Source organism: Dermacentor andersoni, chromosome 1 (genome assembly GCF_023375885.2).
Source record: "Dermacentor andersoni chromosome 1, qqDerAnde1_hic_scaffold, whole genome shotgun sequence".
NCBI lineage: Eukaryota > Metazoa > Arthropoda > Arachnida > Ixodida > Ixodidae > Dermacentor > Dermacentor andersoni.
Window position 1 is genome coordinate 163,913,659 of NC_092814.1, and position 17,225 is coordinate 163,930,883.

The 17,225-nt window shown below is 47.5% G+C and overlaps 1 protein-coding gene across 1 annotated transcript in view; it reads right to left on the reverse strand.

Annotated features, from left to right (window-relative positions):
- Positions 1–11,748, reverse strand: part of LOC126547316 (uncharacterized) — a 225,237-nt gene extending 213,489 nt beyond the window's left edge. Inside the window, exons 1-2 of the mRNA XM_050195279.3 lie at positions 11,511–11,748; positions 1,028–1,374 (exon numbers count right to left, since the gene is read on the reverse strand). Coding sequence (XP_050051236.1) covers positions 1,028–1,293 — 266 coding nt within the window. The 5' untranslated portion in view covers positions 1,294–1,374; positions 11,511–11,748. The remainder of the gene's footprint in view (positions 1–1,027; positions 1,375–11,510) is intronic.
- Between the last annotated feature and the right edge of the window lie 5,477 nt (positions 11,749–17,225).

The window sequence follows — 17,225 nt, forward strand, 5'->3', positions numbered from 1 at the left end:
CACTGCCATGTAAGTACGCTACGGGGAAGGCGGGGGGAGGGGTGAGCATCGTTATTGGTCTCCAATAGTTTACAGTTTCACGAGATATGGGCGTTATTCCATATCAGGGCCATCCCGGAGCTACAGGGCACAGTACTAGGTGCTTAATAAAGATGTTTCTTCTCTCGCTCGCCAACATTTTATGATGTTTATTTTATTTTGCTATTATAATAGTAAAGATTAGTTTCGTTTCCCGCCTGAGCTTTCGGTTGGTCTGAGCGATGGCGGTAACGGCCGGCGTAAGCGTATGGAAGCTGTGGAGATGTGCAACAGGCAGAGAAGGCGAAAGGAAGCAATGGCATGTGACGACCACGCGGCAAGTCCGTGAAGACCAGCAGGGGAATAAAAGAACACAGGACGTAGCGAACTTAGCACAGGCACGTCAGTGAAAACGGAGAAGGGCAAAGACCCAGTTTGTGGCAATTGCATGTTCTGTCGAAGAGCGCGATGCCGGGTGGGAAACGCGGCCTTTCTGGTGGGCACCACACAAATAAAGGCATACAGAGCGGCGGTTTGGTGGAAAAGCATCGGTGCCTCTGGCAAGTTACTGCGCTCGGCCGCTCGCACCTCATAACTAATCCTTCACGAGAAGGACGCACTTGCCGAAACATGAAAAGCGGGCAACGTAAGCGTCCATACATTTCATCGAGCGGAAGTACAAACGTCCTCAATCTCGGGCAAGAAGCATAGAAAGGAAGTATAGAAGTTGCCTGGTGAGCATCGAGGTCCTACAGCTATTGCCAGTGCATCATCCTTTACGAAAACGAAAAAGCCGTTCTTTCCTGTTGCACTGTGTGTAACTGATAGGTTACTGCCGTACGACGTGGAAGCCATTATTACAATGTCCGCCCATGTGACCAAGTACATTAAACCATGCGTGCGGCGAGGGCAACGGCGCTGCACTATCGCTCAACATGCTCGTGTACTGCTGCTGCCCTTCGGCTCATGCATAGCAGTTGCCGAAAAGGAAGCGTTGAGTGAGGCTCACCTGTCCCTGAAGCTGGCCAAGAGCGAGGAGTCCACGGGACCCGGGGAGCCCTTGAGTGTCGGCTCCCCGGGCACCCCTGCGCTGGTGGCGTAGCGGCCCACCTGTCGGCCAGCCGGTGCTGGTCCTGGCTGCGGCGTCGGCGGGTGCAGGTGGTGGTGCGGATAGCGGTAGGCGCCCGGCGGGGCGGCGGCCGCCGCGGCCCACTCCTCGAGCTTCACCACTTTGCCCAAGTCGCCGAGCGGACACGCGCTGCTCGCCTCCAGCATGCCCCCGCACGAGGCGCTGCTGCTGCGTGCGCCGGCGGCTGCGGGCCGTCCCTCCTCGGCGCGCTGCTCGCACACTGATGCCTGCGGCGCAAGGCCAGACACCCTGTGCTCGAACATTTGTGCCGCATCGAACACTTTCTCGGTACGCACAATTGTCACATCACCATGGACAGTTTACACAAATATGGCTAACTCGCGGGACGCTGTACTCGAGTTCGAACGAAGTTGCTCGCCGGCTGCTGGATCATGGTTCGCTTGCCAGAGTACCATGTTGAACGTAAATTCGCTATGTAAATAGTCGTTGTAAATAGTCTGTAAATATATTCCCCCTTACTGTCTTTCCCGTAACATTATGGTGGAGGTGCGGTGTACCTCAAGCTCATACAGAACTCCACAGTGCACTTCTCGTGATACCTCCGACCTCGAGTACAATGCGGCGCTTTGACTTCAGCGCGTCAATGCTTTCCGCCATCTTGTCTTAGCCCCGTTATCCTGGAACCTTTCGCGGCGCGGACACTCTCAATATCGACGACTGGCTCTGTAAGCAAGAGTGCATCAGCCCGAACAACTACTCAGTCCCCGCTATTACGCGAATTCACGAGCAGCTGACCCCCAATCCAAATAAAAATTTTCGCACCTCTTCAGCAACCGTCAGCACGCTACAAAGAAAAAAACAAAAGACTCGCGACTCATGCTCAAAGATGAACTGAGTCATGAATCACGTATATTAAGAGCATCTTGGCTATTTGATGGCAGGTTTGTAACCATGTGCCGGAACTCGATATAGTGAGACGTGAGCTCAACACTTTCAATCTGCCAATCTCAAACATTTCTCTTATTGTGCATTAGTTCTAGCGCCTACCCAACACAGTGACCGTATCGTCTGACGTCTTGTGAGAACATCCAATGTGCGCCGTCTGCCACTTACCCCCGACAGCTTAGTGCGCATGTTCCCCCACGAGATCGAGTGTGCCTTTCCTTCTCGTCTACAGAGCCAACCACACGACGATTAGTGTCCTTCGATCTCCCTGATATAGTTTGCTGATCGCCAGAAGTTGGCGAACGTTGGCATCAAGCCCATCCTTTGCCGCGGACTACAGTGATGTCAGCCCCATTCTTCTGACGCTTCTCCTGCCGACTGCTCCGCGGTAGAGTCATCTATTTTTATTACAACAGAGTCGGTAAGGTATCACAATGTTGCTACTGTTGCTGGTCATCATCGCCCTTAAGTGCGTGCCTTCGACTATTGTCGCTACGACAAGCAAGCTCAGTTTAGGAAGCGATGAGCTTCCGTTGTTTGTTACAACTGTTACAACAGGACGTTCCAGCCGCTCACCGTCACCTTGCAGAGGATTGCCGTTACCGATCGCCGCTACTTGGAATCTACCCGTCGCTGACTCTCTCGCGTTACTTTATCTCAAAATGCTATATAATGCAGAACCAAGAGGCGACGCTGCATTGCCCGATCGAACCAAAAATCATCTACAGACTGTGCCCACATTACACAACCTTCTGGCCATTGAATAGACGTTGGAATCGACGGCGTGCCTATTATAAGAGCGTATGGGCGTTGGCGCCTAAATATCCGTTACGAACACCCACCTCCGTCGTCGCCCCCGAAGAGGGCTCACACGGCTGCCTTGTTGGACGTACGAGTCACCGATGAATGAACACTTTAATTCACAGGTATTGGCAAAAGTCGTTTGTATATCGCTGGTCAGACGTCTGTTTTATTTACTGTCCTTGATCAGTGCCTGACGATCTTACTGTTGGCCAGGATTTTCTGTCCAGCTATGCCGCTCGTGTTGAATGCGTACCGGGCCTTCTGCAGTTAGAAATTCCTCTTGAAACTTATGTGGCCACCAACACATCGACGTGGTTATATCCCAATGATTTGGACCGTCTGGAGTTTTACGCTATGACCTCCGTCACGCTGTCCGTGATTCCTCCGGTTTCAAACGATGCTTACGTGCTATCTGCGACCGTGGATGTCCCTCTGTAGTTTGAAGATTGCCGTTAACCACGTTCACATTCTGCTCGCGAACTTAGGGTCATCGCGGCCATTTCCACTCTGCAAGCGTATCTTCGTTGAGCACAACCTTATGCATTTTACTACTGTTGCTACGTTGCTACCTGATAGCATCGACATCATGGCGCAGCATTCTACTGACACCTGTAATGACACGATATCCCCTGCTCTTCCGCCTCTTTACGCTCACGATCTTCGCCACTTGTTGTCATTGTACCGCGGTGTGTTTAACTTTGATGCCCTTTTGTTCGGTCAAACCTCAGTTATTACGCATAGCGTATAGACACCGGCGATGCCACCGGCTAGCCATGTTCACAAACGTCCATATTGCCAGTGTGCAATAGAATGTCACGCTATCGAAAGAAAAGTCGATAAAACGCTTGTCAGGGTCATCGTTGAGAGTTCCTCTAGTCATTGGGCGTCGCCGGCACTACGGCATTACTTGTCAGAAAGGGCGACACTTGGCACTACTGCATCCTATATATATATATATATATATATATTTATACAGTTTCTTCACGCGTTGCATGTAAATTTTGCCGTATCGCCTTGTCTATTGCACTTGCTCTTTTTGTCGCTGGTTTCAGAGTGTTATGGACGCATGCGCGCACTGTCCTGCTGCAGCAAAATTTTCCAATAAACGTCCACAGTTGTTAGTAGCGCTCGTCCTGTCTGTCTCTCCTTTCTTCTTCCCGTGTATAGCACTTCATCGTAGTCAAGAAGCCCAAGTTACTGCCTTGAGGATGGTAAATTCATCGTCGGGGAGTTTATATTAGGATTGTTTTCAGTCAACATGTTACTTAATTAGCATTTACGGTCAACCGCCATTCTTTTACACTTTAAATACAGAGGTTATTGTTTTCGACTCGGTAATTCACATGACCCTCCGCTTATAAAGTTTACTAAGTTTATTGAAATCGCCGTGTAAGTGTATTTATAACGGTTCGAGGAGGACTGATTTGCAACATGTGCTAGAACTCTCTATCAATACATCTTGGCTGCCCCAAAAAACACTCAACGGGAGGAACGGTGAAGTGATGGGGCAAGTGAAACAAACACACATGCGCTGAAAACCATTTAAACACCTCCTCTGTCGCGATTCTCTATTTCTCATCATGTGCACTGTTGGCCATGTTTAGTGCAAACAAACTAGCCCAGCTTCGAACCTTAGTCCTGATATAGACTGTTTAGTTCCCTTTGGCTCATCTGCATTCTGGACAAAACCATTCACTCAATTCCATGCTTGATTTGGAGAAAGTTGCGCGGCACGCACTAATCATGACAGAGATTGTCATCCGCTTTGCTCGGTAGATAAAGCAGTCTTACAAGCTGCTCTGTTGCTTTATCAATACTTCCACTGATTTCACAGCTTCCCATCTAATGGCCTGCTGCAAGAAGCTGTTGATCTGGTCACAAACGCTGTCCATGACATCCATGGAGCATCTCTAGATATATGGAGTAGAGGCTCCTCTCGTGGACTGGTTGCTTTGTCACAGGTTCTATGAAGCTATGAAGCACCGAAGTGGCACAAAGTATATTTATGGCATTGCGGAGTAACTGTCCAATTCAAGCCCAGTATATAAGTGATGATGTCGGGACATATGTTCGTTGCTTGTTCACTTCCAGTTTCTTCAAGCCCGTGTTGTAAGATTCATCCAGCCGCGGCTCTTATGACTTTTTCAAAAGGTGGAATTTCTCCTGTCAGTCGTTAGTACTGGACTTTATCAACGTACGCAAACAGCCACGCATTATATTTTTGCGTGCAGCTGGTGACCTAACTGCTCCATTTTATCAGTGACACCGCCCTGTAGGCCAAGAGCTCCCTACAAAAATTACTGATAGGAACTCTGTCGTTATAGTGCCTATGAGGGCATGGCCGTTCAACCAGCTTGAGGATGATGCTTAATACATGGATTTGACTAAATTTCATCCTTGTGGCGTCAAGGGACTCTGTGACTTTGCAAATTGTTCATTTTCAACAATAAATTGCGCTTTATATACAGCAATAATGAATAATTATGCATGTGTACAAAGTCTCATAGCATTCTGCGTTTGGAAATGTAGGATTGCTTCGATATTTAGGCCGATAAATGCAAATGAGTCTTAGCTTTATCTGCTAAAGCCGTAAAGGACGTTTGATAATAAAGCCGCAGGAATGTTTGAAGCCACAAGCACGAAGGTTCGACAAATCCATGTACTAACCATCGTTCCCATGCTGCCTGAATGGTCGCCGCGTCAGAGTTTTTTCTCTAGTAATTTTAATAGAAGTTCTACGCAAGCGAACCTCAACGCTCGCCAAAATGGACATTGATGGCATGCATCATCGTTTCACGTGACTCATCGCTCACTAGAGCCGCTCTCTTTGTAGCGCGACTGCACACTGCACCACTTGCTGAGAAGGAAATGGACGCGACTCGGTAGCCTCCACTAAACGGCACAAAAGCACGCTTCCGCACACCGCTCCCGCGCTATAGACAAGTGTGCTGGGGAATGTTTATGCGCCGAAAATTAAATTGCGAGGTTCAACTTCCCAAAGCAACACACGATCTATGAGAGACGCCGTCGCAGGTGGCTCCGGGTTAGTTTTGACCCCCTGGGGTACCGCGCACCTAAATCAAAGTACACGGCCATTTTTGAATTCCAGCGCCATCGAAATGCGGCTGGCGCAGCCGGCAGTACAACCCACTAGCTCAGCAGCAGAACGTCATGTCCACTGAGCCACCACGGCGGGTTGTTCATGCGTGTGGGTGTTATGCGGGTTCGTTTCAAAAGAAAAACGGAGTACGTACAAGTTGCTAATACACACGCGTTCTAGACCTAACAACTGACCAGTGGAGACATGCGAATAACGAGGGAAATATAGATGCCAGGAGGGAAGAAAAAAAATATCCGCTCAATAGCCGAAAAAAACTTCAAATACCGGAACACCAAAGAAATTATTCTACCATGTCTCGGATGGTCAGAGGCTATGAAAGTGGCCCATTAATATTTACGCCTGCATGAAACACCTTTTCGTGAATAACTTGGGTATGTTTTCGTCTGTTTGTGTGCATGTTCATTAAGTGTGTGCCACGTCATCTTCGGCTTGTTTCTCTTCTATATATATCTATAGAGTGGCATGACGGGCCTGCATACAGCCCGGCTAACTTCTCCAGCTTTCATAAAGCCGTTACGTTACTGTTTAGGTGATGCAGGTGCCTGTTTTGCTTTCTCCGTGCCCTCCAACTCCTGAAGTTAGCGCCGGCGTAGCACAGATCACCTCCACGATACTCGTTCAACCGTGTGCCAACAGGGCGGCCTATTCACAAAAAGCTATCACTCTAGAATTGTTCATAAGAGCAAATTTCGCCCTATCATGGTGCTGGAAATATTATTAGCGAAGGCGACTAGACAAAGGCAAATACGTGCGAAAATCTCCGGGAATTCAGCGTCCAATCTTCCTTAAACGCATTTTTTTTTTTTTAGTTTCGGTTCCGTACTTCTGTCGCTCGTTTTTTTATATTCAGTGACGCGCTTATGCTCACTATGACGCGAAAGAGGCCAGTAACTATGACAAAGGGGTGAAAAACAAGACAGAACAACCAAGGACGTTGTAAGTCTCCTTCATAGGTATGTATTTCAAACGATAACCATTGCGTTTTCTTTCACTACAGTATATGTATAAACTTTTTCGGTGCGCGTTTTGTGAAACCCTGCGCCTCTTGCCTCTGAGCGGTCATCAAGCTTGCACGAGAAGAAATCATCTCTCAGGCCCAATGTCTCGCAATGACCAAAATTTATTTATTCGGATTCTCGAACCACGTCAGTTGTCTCATCACGGCCAACGCTAGCCCGGTTTCGTACGTGATTAGCTGAGCCGCTGTTTGGCCCGGTCGCGTCGCTGCTCGCAGTCGGTTGGGGCACGGTCTCGATGCGCAGCGCTTATCCGCATTTCTAGAACCGGAAATGGAAACAACAATGAAAAAATAAACGTGCCTTCGATGGCGTGCTTATCGCTCGCATAACACACGCGCAGCGTTGCCCGCCTCACGTCACATACTTCCGCCGTGTTACCCGGGCTGGAAGGGCGCCGAGCAGCAACAAATTCACTGTTCGCCCAATTGTTGGAAGTGTGCGAGCGAGTGCGAGTGCGAGCGGCGAACGTCACTTTTCAAGCAGAGACTGTATTCGCATTATTTTGGCTTTCGTCTCTGTTTCGTCTTCCTCCCTCCGCCGGCCTCTTTCTTGCTACGCGGCGTAAAAGAAAATGCTTCGCTCGCTTATCAGACCGCTCGCTTGAAATGAGAAGGGCGAATGATCGACACCGTCACAATAGGATACACATTTCCGGCTCGTTCACCGGAGCGCACAAAGGTGATGGGCCGCGGTCTGCAGGCCGTAAAACTACGAAGAAACGAGCTGCGGCCTTTCTTTTGCTCCCTCGGAAGCGTAATTCACGCCTGCTGGTCCAGATGGCGGTCCATGTTTCACTATCGCACCCAATGCAGCATGAAAATGTCGCACTTTACTCGTCCGAAAGCGCATATCCCCCGTGGAAATGAGAGACGCCATCTATGCAATGGTGTGGTCATGGTTAAAAGCTGTAAAAAAGTGACGTCAAATTTATTGCGAAACCCTTACACCGCGATGCTGCACGCGCACTTGGTACAAGGGCAGAAGCGCAATGTTAGCACTTATGAGGTGCGGGCGTGTTTCCGCTGTCTTGCGCCTCCTTCGCCAGCTGCAGCGAACACCCGCTTCACCATTGCCCGCCACGGTGGCTTAGCGGCTCTGGTGCTGCGCTGCTAAGCACGAGGTCACGGTATCGAATTCCGACCGCGGTGGCCGCAATTCGATGGAGACGAAATGCAAAAAGCCGGTGTCCCGTGCATTGGGGGCACGTTAAAGACTGGTCAGAATTAATCCGGAGACCCACACTACGGCGCGCCTCATAATCAAATCGAGGTCTTGGCACGTGAAACCCCACAATTCAATTCGCTTCACCATTGTGAAGCAGCGATGCACACCTGCTAATTATATTAATCAGTATTCGTAAAAAAGTAACGTAGAGCGGATCCTGCGGCTAGCTGCATTTGATGTGCAGCGGTATGGCAGTTTGCGACAAGCACGTGACACTGATTTTGTGAAACACGGCGGTCAGGGGACCATAAGGTCGTGCCGGCCTGCTATTGCGGCTCCTCCTCCTTGCACTCTTGGAGCTGCAACAATGTAGTGAACATATTCCAGTAGTGTTCGTCTTCGTCCTTATTCATTAGCTCGAGCGGCGCTGGGTGCATACATTATCAAGAAAATCGGCTGGTCAGATTGATGGATTGTTAAACGGAGCAGCGGACGTAAAAAATCGTTACATTATAGTGGCGCTGCAATACGCAAATACATTGCACAAACGTATTTGTCTTTTTACGATATCTTTTAGACTCTTAATGAGCGTCTGTGCATTCACTGGAAAATAACAGGCAACTTCATGACAGCATTTCACATTTCGCAAGCATGTCGCCAGAGATATCTAAGGTTACAAAACATACATGCGCTACGATGAGAAAAGAACGGGCAACGTGTGCGGGGGAGCGTTACAGAGCTGCATGTTGCAAATCTGCGCTATTGTTAGCTATATCATGAACCAGCATGATATTGCCCAATGTATCATTCTCCTAATTGCCTCGTCGTCAAACGCGGATAAAAACGAATCAAGAGCACCTTGCATATTGTGAAATGATTCATAACTTTATTTCAGGGTTTACTCAAAACAGCAAGTGCTTATTTGGACTCAATCGTTGTTGCGCGCTTTCTTTCTCTCTATTTTTCTTTTACGTTAACAGGCATTACTCACAATTGCGACCAAATACATTACTAGCCTGCAATACTCTTTTTAGAAGCGATGACACATGTGTGCGGTGTTTTTATATCGTTTCAAAGGAAACACTAATGTTTGACTAGAATTATCCATATTGGCTGTGACATACTGATGCCACAGCAAAAGCATGGTGCGTGAACACATGAAAAAATATGGGATGCATTCGCGATGGCATCCTTTCTAATTCTGGTTAACGTCTGCATTTTCAGGTATACGGTGTCATACGGTACGCGTTAAATATTAATATATCAGAGCCCCTCTCCTATCACTTCGTTCCGTCTGTTACCTCTTAAAGCGCGAAAGCAGTCCCATAAAGGAAAGGAAGACAATCGCCACAAGCCATGTAAGTGCTCGACAGAGCAACAGCGTAAAAGACGAAAGACAGAAAAGAAGGTGAACACACACCTGCGGTGGTGTGTGTTTCACGTTCTTTTCTGAACTTCGCCTTTTCGTGTGGTTGCCCTGTCGAGTAAGTACCAACTAGCCCAAGCCGCCATGGTGTTACCATGTAAGTGTCACGCCGCAATGATAACCATGCTTATTTTTTTTTTAGCATTAGAATGACTGAACACCACTGTAGTGATCTTGCCTAGGAGTATATGTTCTTCAGAAATCTCTCTCTATCTTTCTATCTCTCTCTATTTTTCCCTTTCCCATTCCCCCGGTGTAGGGTAGCCAACCGGACGTTATTCTGGTTAACCTCCCTGCCTTCTACTTTTCTCTTTCCTCCCCTTCCTCTCTCTATCTCGGTATCCCCTTTATCTACATGTCTCGCAGTAAAACACCGTTAATCGCAGCCCCAGTGAAAATGACTACGCTCGCCAGCCGCGAAGCGCTATTTTGGTACTCTTATTACGAACATTCTCGAGTTAGGTGTTCAGGCGACGTTGATTTTAAACATATATTTGGATTCCTGGCGCTGCCTAAACAAGTGTAGCTCGAAGAGTAATATATTTCTTAGGCTCGTTTTAATTTGCACCAGTCCTGATAGTTCATGGAGGCTCACAGATGTTTTGCCTAAACGTGAATGAGGTTGTCGAGCTTAACATGTCTGTTCCATATATTTTTCAGTCGCCACATCAAGCTTCGCATCAGTGTCTATTCAGGATGCTCAGTACCGAGGTGCTAATGCCGCTTTAAGATATTTGAGCATGTTTCAATAGCGCGAGTAACTGCAAGAACTCCCTCCAAGAAGTAACCACGAAAAGTGGATTTCTTTTATGCATCTCCAGGACGCCAGCTTCACCTCAAGAAGGAATTGTATCAGGAGAAGCATTCATCACTTTTAGTAGGAAAAGACGCATACAACTTTACCGTCACGTTCTATCAAATTTTCAATAATTCGTTCAGGCAGCATGTTGATTCAATGAGCTGCTTTATGAAAGCAGGCATCCTTCACCAGCTCTGAATGACCGATGCCGACCGAAAATCTCGCTAGAAAAATGGACCAACTTCGTTTGGTTTGCTTTTCAAATCGCGTCATTCCTGCTCTGAACCGTGAGAAAATTCGAGAAAAGACGGCGCCACTCGCATAACGTATATGTCGTGACTTCAGTCTAAAAGGTTCAGTTCAAGTACATAAAACGTTTTTGAGACTCGTACGATAAATAGCCACTGAAATTCACTTATCACAACGTATCGAGATGGTGTTGAAACGCTGCTTGTTCCTAAGATATGCACGTTTCTCAATATCTGCCTTTTTCTGTTTGTCTCCGCAGCTGTGAAAATCGGGTGCGACAGGCTGCGCCATATTTACTGCTATTGCCATTGCCTCTCTACCGTATCTCTAAATTTTCCTATATATATATCGTTTAGAAGTAATTATACGTGCCTAAAGGGTTCATACAAACACATGGCTGCTATTACGTGAATCCGGAACATGACTACTCTATGTTGCTGTGCAAATTCGTGAGAGGTAAAACCAACGTGCAGATATGTTACCTTTTACAATCCATCAGCGGTAATAAAGAATGCTTTCTGTCATCTTTGAGGATGCTTAGGGCGCGTTTATGTTTTCCTTCGCGCCCTAAACAACCAAAGACGGCGCTCTCTCGGCAAAGTACTCACATGCTTCCTTTGACAGGTGGATGGAGTCGATACTCTCAGTGACGAAACCACTGAACTGCGAGACAAGTTTTAACTAGCCTAGAGCAGGGCTACTATACGGCTGACGCTGAACCCGACGACCGATTGAGTGAGCTTCCGAATGTGGCGCGATTCGGAGTTTTAAACGCACGTGCACCCATCGACAACGGCGCCGGGGCGCCTTGGCGAGACCCTGGAGCGAGCGCATCTCGGCTCGCAATCCGCACGCGGCCCGTGCGACGTACTCACCACGCGCTGGTCGGGGGCGTCGTCGTTAGCGTGCGTGGTGCCGGCAGCCGCGAGGGGTCCCGGCCGCGGTCGCTGCCGTCGGTCGGGCTCGACTCGCGTCGGCGGCGTTGTTGTGCGCCCCCGGCGCCGGGCGGAATTTCCTCCGGAGCCAATCCGGTGCTTCCTTCCTTCCTAAGCGCGCCGGATGGGACTCTAGTAGCGTCTCCTCGCCGTTGCGCCCCCTCTCCCCGCGGCTCCTCCCGGCCTCGCCTCCCTCGCCGCGCCTCCCTCCGCCACCCTTTGGGCACGGCCCCCTCGTCTCGCGGCACGCACTGCGCGCGCGCCGGGATGGGAAGACTGTTTTCATAAGCAAGCGCAGTTTTAAAACCGGTGGGCACTTTGAGACTGCTCACGAGGCATCGACGACATTTCGAGAGGTTTAGGAGGCTGTTTCCGGAGGTTATTCAACGGGGCGGAATGCTTCGCAGCTCTCCGCAGCACTAGACAACGAGGGTCAAATTTCCGCAACGATAACTTGCCTACCACAGTAATTCTTAACCTCAGTATTTGCAGATGCAGTCATGCCGTAATCACCGCGGTGACTGAGTGGGTACGGCGTTCAACAGCTCGGCACAGAGTCGCGGGCTTGACTCCCGGCCGCGGCCGTCGCATACCGATGGGAATGCAAAGGTGATTGTGGCCCAAGCATTGTGTACACGTCAAAAAACGTCTACAAAAAAAAAATATGTTCCAAATTAAATTATAGCCCCCTCATCCCAGCGTCCCTCTCAAAGCCAGATTGCGACTTCAACACACAAAATCCCCCGCCTTTCTTTTCTTTTTTTTTTTTTCCATGCTCTATACGGGATGGCGCTGGGCGACCGCCTCTTGAGTACACAGCCGCGTTTTCGTTCCATGGCGCACAATCTGAGCCAAGAACTCGTGGTCAGCAGCAGAACTACGTAGCCGCTAATCAATCATTTCGCAAAACAATCAACACAATAATAGTAGGTCCACTACCACGGTGCGTGTCTCTAGCAGCTGCTTTTGAACCTTGGCACCGCGTGATGGAAAGTTCCGTAATAATTTGGACCATGCCGACTTCTTTATTCCGCACCAAAAATTCAAACCGTGGGCGCCTTGTGACATCAACCTGCCGGATAACTTCAGAAGCACCCCTCGTCCTCGCCACCGTGATAACTTAAGTAGTCATCATTACATGTTCACCACCATCTCGCACGTGGCTACGGTAAGCCGGTATCCTCCATGAGATTGTGATACTGCATTCGGAAGTTCGCATGTACTCAATGTAAACGAGCTCGGTAGAAGAATCCTGTTTGTTTGTTTGTTTGTTTGTTTGTTTGTTTGTTTGTTTGTTTGTTTGTTTGTTTGTTTCATAGTGCACAATGCTAACAGCATGAACGGAATCTAAAATAGCGTGCGTGCATTCCGCGTCCCACTGTCACACTTTTAGCTTGAATGAACGCATAGCACGTTTCTTGCCTGGCCACGCACAAAAAAAAGCTTGTAAGTTGCAAGAAGCAAAAGCACGTGCTTCTAGAAGTCAGTTTAACCTACTTTCCTTGCGCACTTGGGGTATGTTCACCCCATTTCTCTCTTTGACGGCGAAATTGTGGTGGAAGTACAAAAACTTTATGCAAACCAGAGCTTGTTATTGTACATGCAATCTCTAGCTGGGGCCTCCTCAATTCAGATACGTGTTATATGCATAAATGCTCCCATCAATAAAATACTAAAGCCATTGAAACAAAATTTCTCTCAGTAATATTTTAAACTTAGTGACTGTTCGAAGTAGATTTTTTATCAGGCATTTACGTTCGTTGACAAAAAAAAATTTAAAAAAGTTGTAGAAGGGAAAACAAGCAAACAAAATCAGCAGAATTCAGCTATTCCTTCGGCTCTGAACTTATCTACTTCGATAACAGCAGGCTCTCGCAGTGGGCGCCGCCATCTTGCTTTCATGCTTGCTTGCTCCTCAATAAATCGCGCTGTCTTCTTCGCGATGCGCACAATGTAGTCTTCATTCGCCAGAATATCGCCTGCTGCGCCCTCCGAAGTTTATGCGCAGACGTCACCCTTCTCAGAGCCTCTCGCGAAACACAACACCTCGCACAAATTACCAAGCGCGAAAAAGCTGGGCTATTGGTCAGTGATTAGCGCGTCCCGCACCCAAATGCACATAGCCGCAATGGCATTAGTTCGACTCCTGGTGGGGGGCTTCACCGCATGGAAAATGTGAAACTGGAGATAACGTGGTGGCCTGATGACGACGGCGTTGCCGAAAGGACATCACGAACTGACAGACACAATAAAACGCCGTTTCGGGTGTTCACCTGTCATCGCTGTTGAAAAAAAAAAAACAGCATTAACATGTATTCTAAAATCACGCAACTCCTCAACAAACGGAAATATTGAAATTCTGTAAACTACAGCTGTTAACAGAATCTGTCTAAATATATAAATCTTCGAGTGAGCTAATATTACACTTCTATATATGGGACAATGCCAACAGGAGTACCGTAAAATATGCCCGGAACACAGCAATGGATAACTTGCCTAGAGGAGGTGTCCGCATTTCCCCTATTCACTAATTTGAGCAAGTGCATCATGAAAGACACTCATCTTTGTTTAGGTATACACAGTGGGCCTTCCATGGGAGGTTTTTGTTAATGCATCAATACCGAAGAATGGATTAGTTCTTTGATAAGGGGCAGTCTCTCCACAAAAAGAAACTGGTTGTAAATGCAATTAACTCGTACAGTGCGGTGGACATGGTCAAGCCATGTGTTTGGTTATGCGATGAATTTAGGCTGCTGTTCGCTGGAGCCGCAATGCTCCTGAGACAATATATATGCATAAGTCCAAACTTAAATGTCCTCTCGGCATATATTAAAAGCTGAACTGTCTTCGATCAAAATTTAGCAGGACCACCACAGCACATGTAATGTTCAGCTGCGTGATTACTTTAGGTCTGTGAAAAAAAACACATGTCGTGAAATAGTCGCACGACCATAGAAACATTAGGCCACCAGTTCTAACAACTTCCGAAAAGTTTAGAATGGCTTCAAGATCAACATTGTTATATGCGCCATTGTCATTAGAAAATATAACAAAGTTCATGCTACAGTTTTCTTTTTTTTTTTTTTTTCGTGCAAACGTTATGTTGCAAGGTCGATAACGCTGTCAATGGAGGAACAGCCCCTCCGCAAGCAGAGCAAAGATGAAGCGAGGCATAGGCGGGGGTAAACGTTATGGCGTTTGAGTTATTAGAGAGTTTTAGAATAGGGGCCCCAATATTTTGGGGCCCCAAAGAGCTTTGCGGGTGTTAGCGTTGGGGCACGCAGGAGTGAAGAGTTTAGAATAGGGCTTTGCGTTTGCAGATAGCGTCTTGCGCTGACAGCGCCACACGGCGTCTAAGAAAAACGATTAAAAATAATAAAATAAAATATACCATCTTATGATATGAATAGTAATTTTGAGTTGCGTGTATTCGCGTTTAATTACAATTTAGAGGTTATTCTTCAAGCAGCAAACAATTAGTTGTGCTTAGTTTGGAGCAACAAAACCAACTTTACTTGCCTTCACCAGCCAAGCTTAGCCGTGTTAGGCCTACGAGCCATAAAATCCACACTCGAATTCGGAATCAGCGGCGTGTAATGAATCAATCTTCATAACACACGCTAGTTGAAAGAAAGCGATAACTGCAGTCACTTCTCCTAGCTTGCGAACTTCACGCATTACCGCGAATCGAACCCAGTTTGGTGCTAGGTTAGAGCCGTCGCTTTGATGGGTGCCGCCATGTTTGCTGACGCAAAGCTTTTGGGAACACAATTTGAGCTCCCGCTAAATCGGCGAAATAGCGTTCCCAACGCAAAACCCAAACGCAGTTTGCGTCTCGCGCATGCGCAGTGGCTTCGACGCTATTTCTTTGGGGCCCCAAAACGTTTGGGGCCCCTATTCTAAACCTCTCTATTATCATAAGTGCAAGGATCATCTTTCCATCAGTTTTTCGGCATAACTATCAATTTCAATTGGGGAATACTACGTCAAGACAAATAAAGATTATCCCTATTTTAACTTCAGTATCAGTCGATTTGACGTTTTACTACATAACTCATTGTCGTGCAGGGCAAAAGTTGTTTAGTCAGCAGTGCCTGCGTGCGCGCATGTGTATGTGTATGTGTGTGCGTGTGTGTGTGTGTCTTTTGGTTCCATTAATCTATTTTTTTTTTCTATTTAGAAGTACTGCAAGGAAAGCAAGTGAGCTCGGTTGATAAGCATTCATTGCTTTGGTCAAGCTTTGAGTTGGCTTCGCCACATTATTAGTGTTTATGCAGTGAAGAAGACAAGTACGATTTGGGAGTGGAAATTCTGTGTAGCCTTCGTGTGTGCAGCCAATTTTAAGGGTGTTTTTCACTAGCATACTCGTGGATACTACTCTATTGTTACCAGACCATGGCCTCGCGCGTTGCAGGCTTATAAAGCGACGCGGTCATTGCTACGATTCATGAAATCGACTTGCCTCAGTGACCGATTATAGGCGTGAAGTGATGGACAACCGCACGTATTCACACTGAGAGTACCTTCTTCCCTCCTTGTCATTTCTTTCTTTTCATCCCTTAAACTCCTTGCCCCTTATAGGATAGCAAACCGGGCGTGCGTCTGGCTGACCTCCCTACCTTTCCTGCCTTCTTTTCCTCTTACTCCTTCTCCTGCCGCCGCAGTGGTTGATTAAAATAATGGCACAGCACAGGAATTCCAAAGTGGCGAGATTTTTTTGCACGCCAAAGAACATGAAGTGGGCGAAGTTATTCTGGACTGCTGAGTTACTGTGTCGCTCATAGCTCAGTTGTTGCTTTTGGGAGTGAACCTTCAGATATTACTATTTTTTATGCAGATGCACAAGAGATATTCTTGGACGAGCTCGACGTGCAGTGCGGTGCTTACCAACTAGTCGTCGCTAGCGAGGTCCTCCCTCCTGCTATGCTTTTGGGAACAACTTCGCAATAAGTTTGTTATGCCATCAGTTTTTTTTTTCTGCTCCTTATTTTTGGTTTTGGAAGTCTAGCTATGTATTCTTGGTGTCTCACAAGGATGCACGCAATGAAAAAAGGCGAAACAAATAACAAAAGCAATCTGTGCACGTGAACGAAAATTTGTGACTTGCTGTTCAACTTAGTGTTTGCAAATGGCAGGCAAGTGAAACACTGCCACTTCGCCACTCTTCCAGTATTATTTCTTCCTACCAATTGCAGCACAGCATCGCAGACACGCACTGAAGATTGGCATAGCAACGTGGCAAAACTGCTTTAAAATAAATTGATGTTCAATCAGTTCGCAAGGTTAAACAGCAGTGACGGGCAGTCATGACGTACAGTCGCGAGATCTTTCTTAAAGCAAAGCTTTCTTTACGATCTCTCCTCGAATTTCATGACCCTGGCATGTTATTGCTGTCTTGCCGAATAGCTCACACTTAAAATTTAATAACGCGACCGATGGTGGAATCGAACCTCGGCCCTCCAGCACAACCAGCCTGACGCTCTAACCATTAGGCCAGAATCGCGCGCATACTTTTATCGTGCCAACGTCAACTAACTCTGAGGTGATCACTACGTATGTCACATTGTGTAGCAGGAGAGCTCGAGAGCGCATGCGCGCGCGCCAGTTTAACTTACGCCAAAGACGCAGGAACGCAATGGGCAAATTTACAGCATC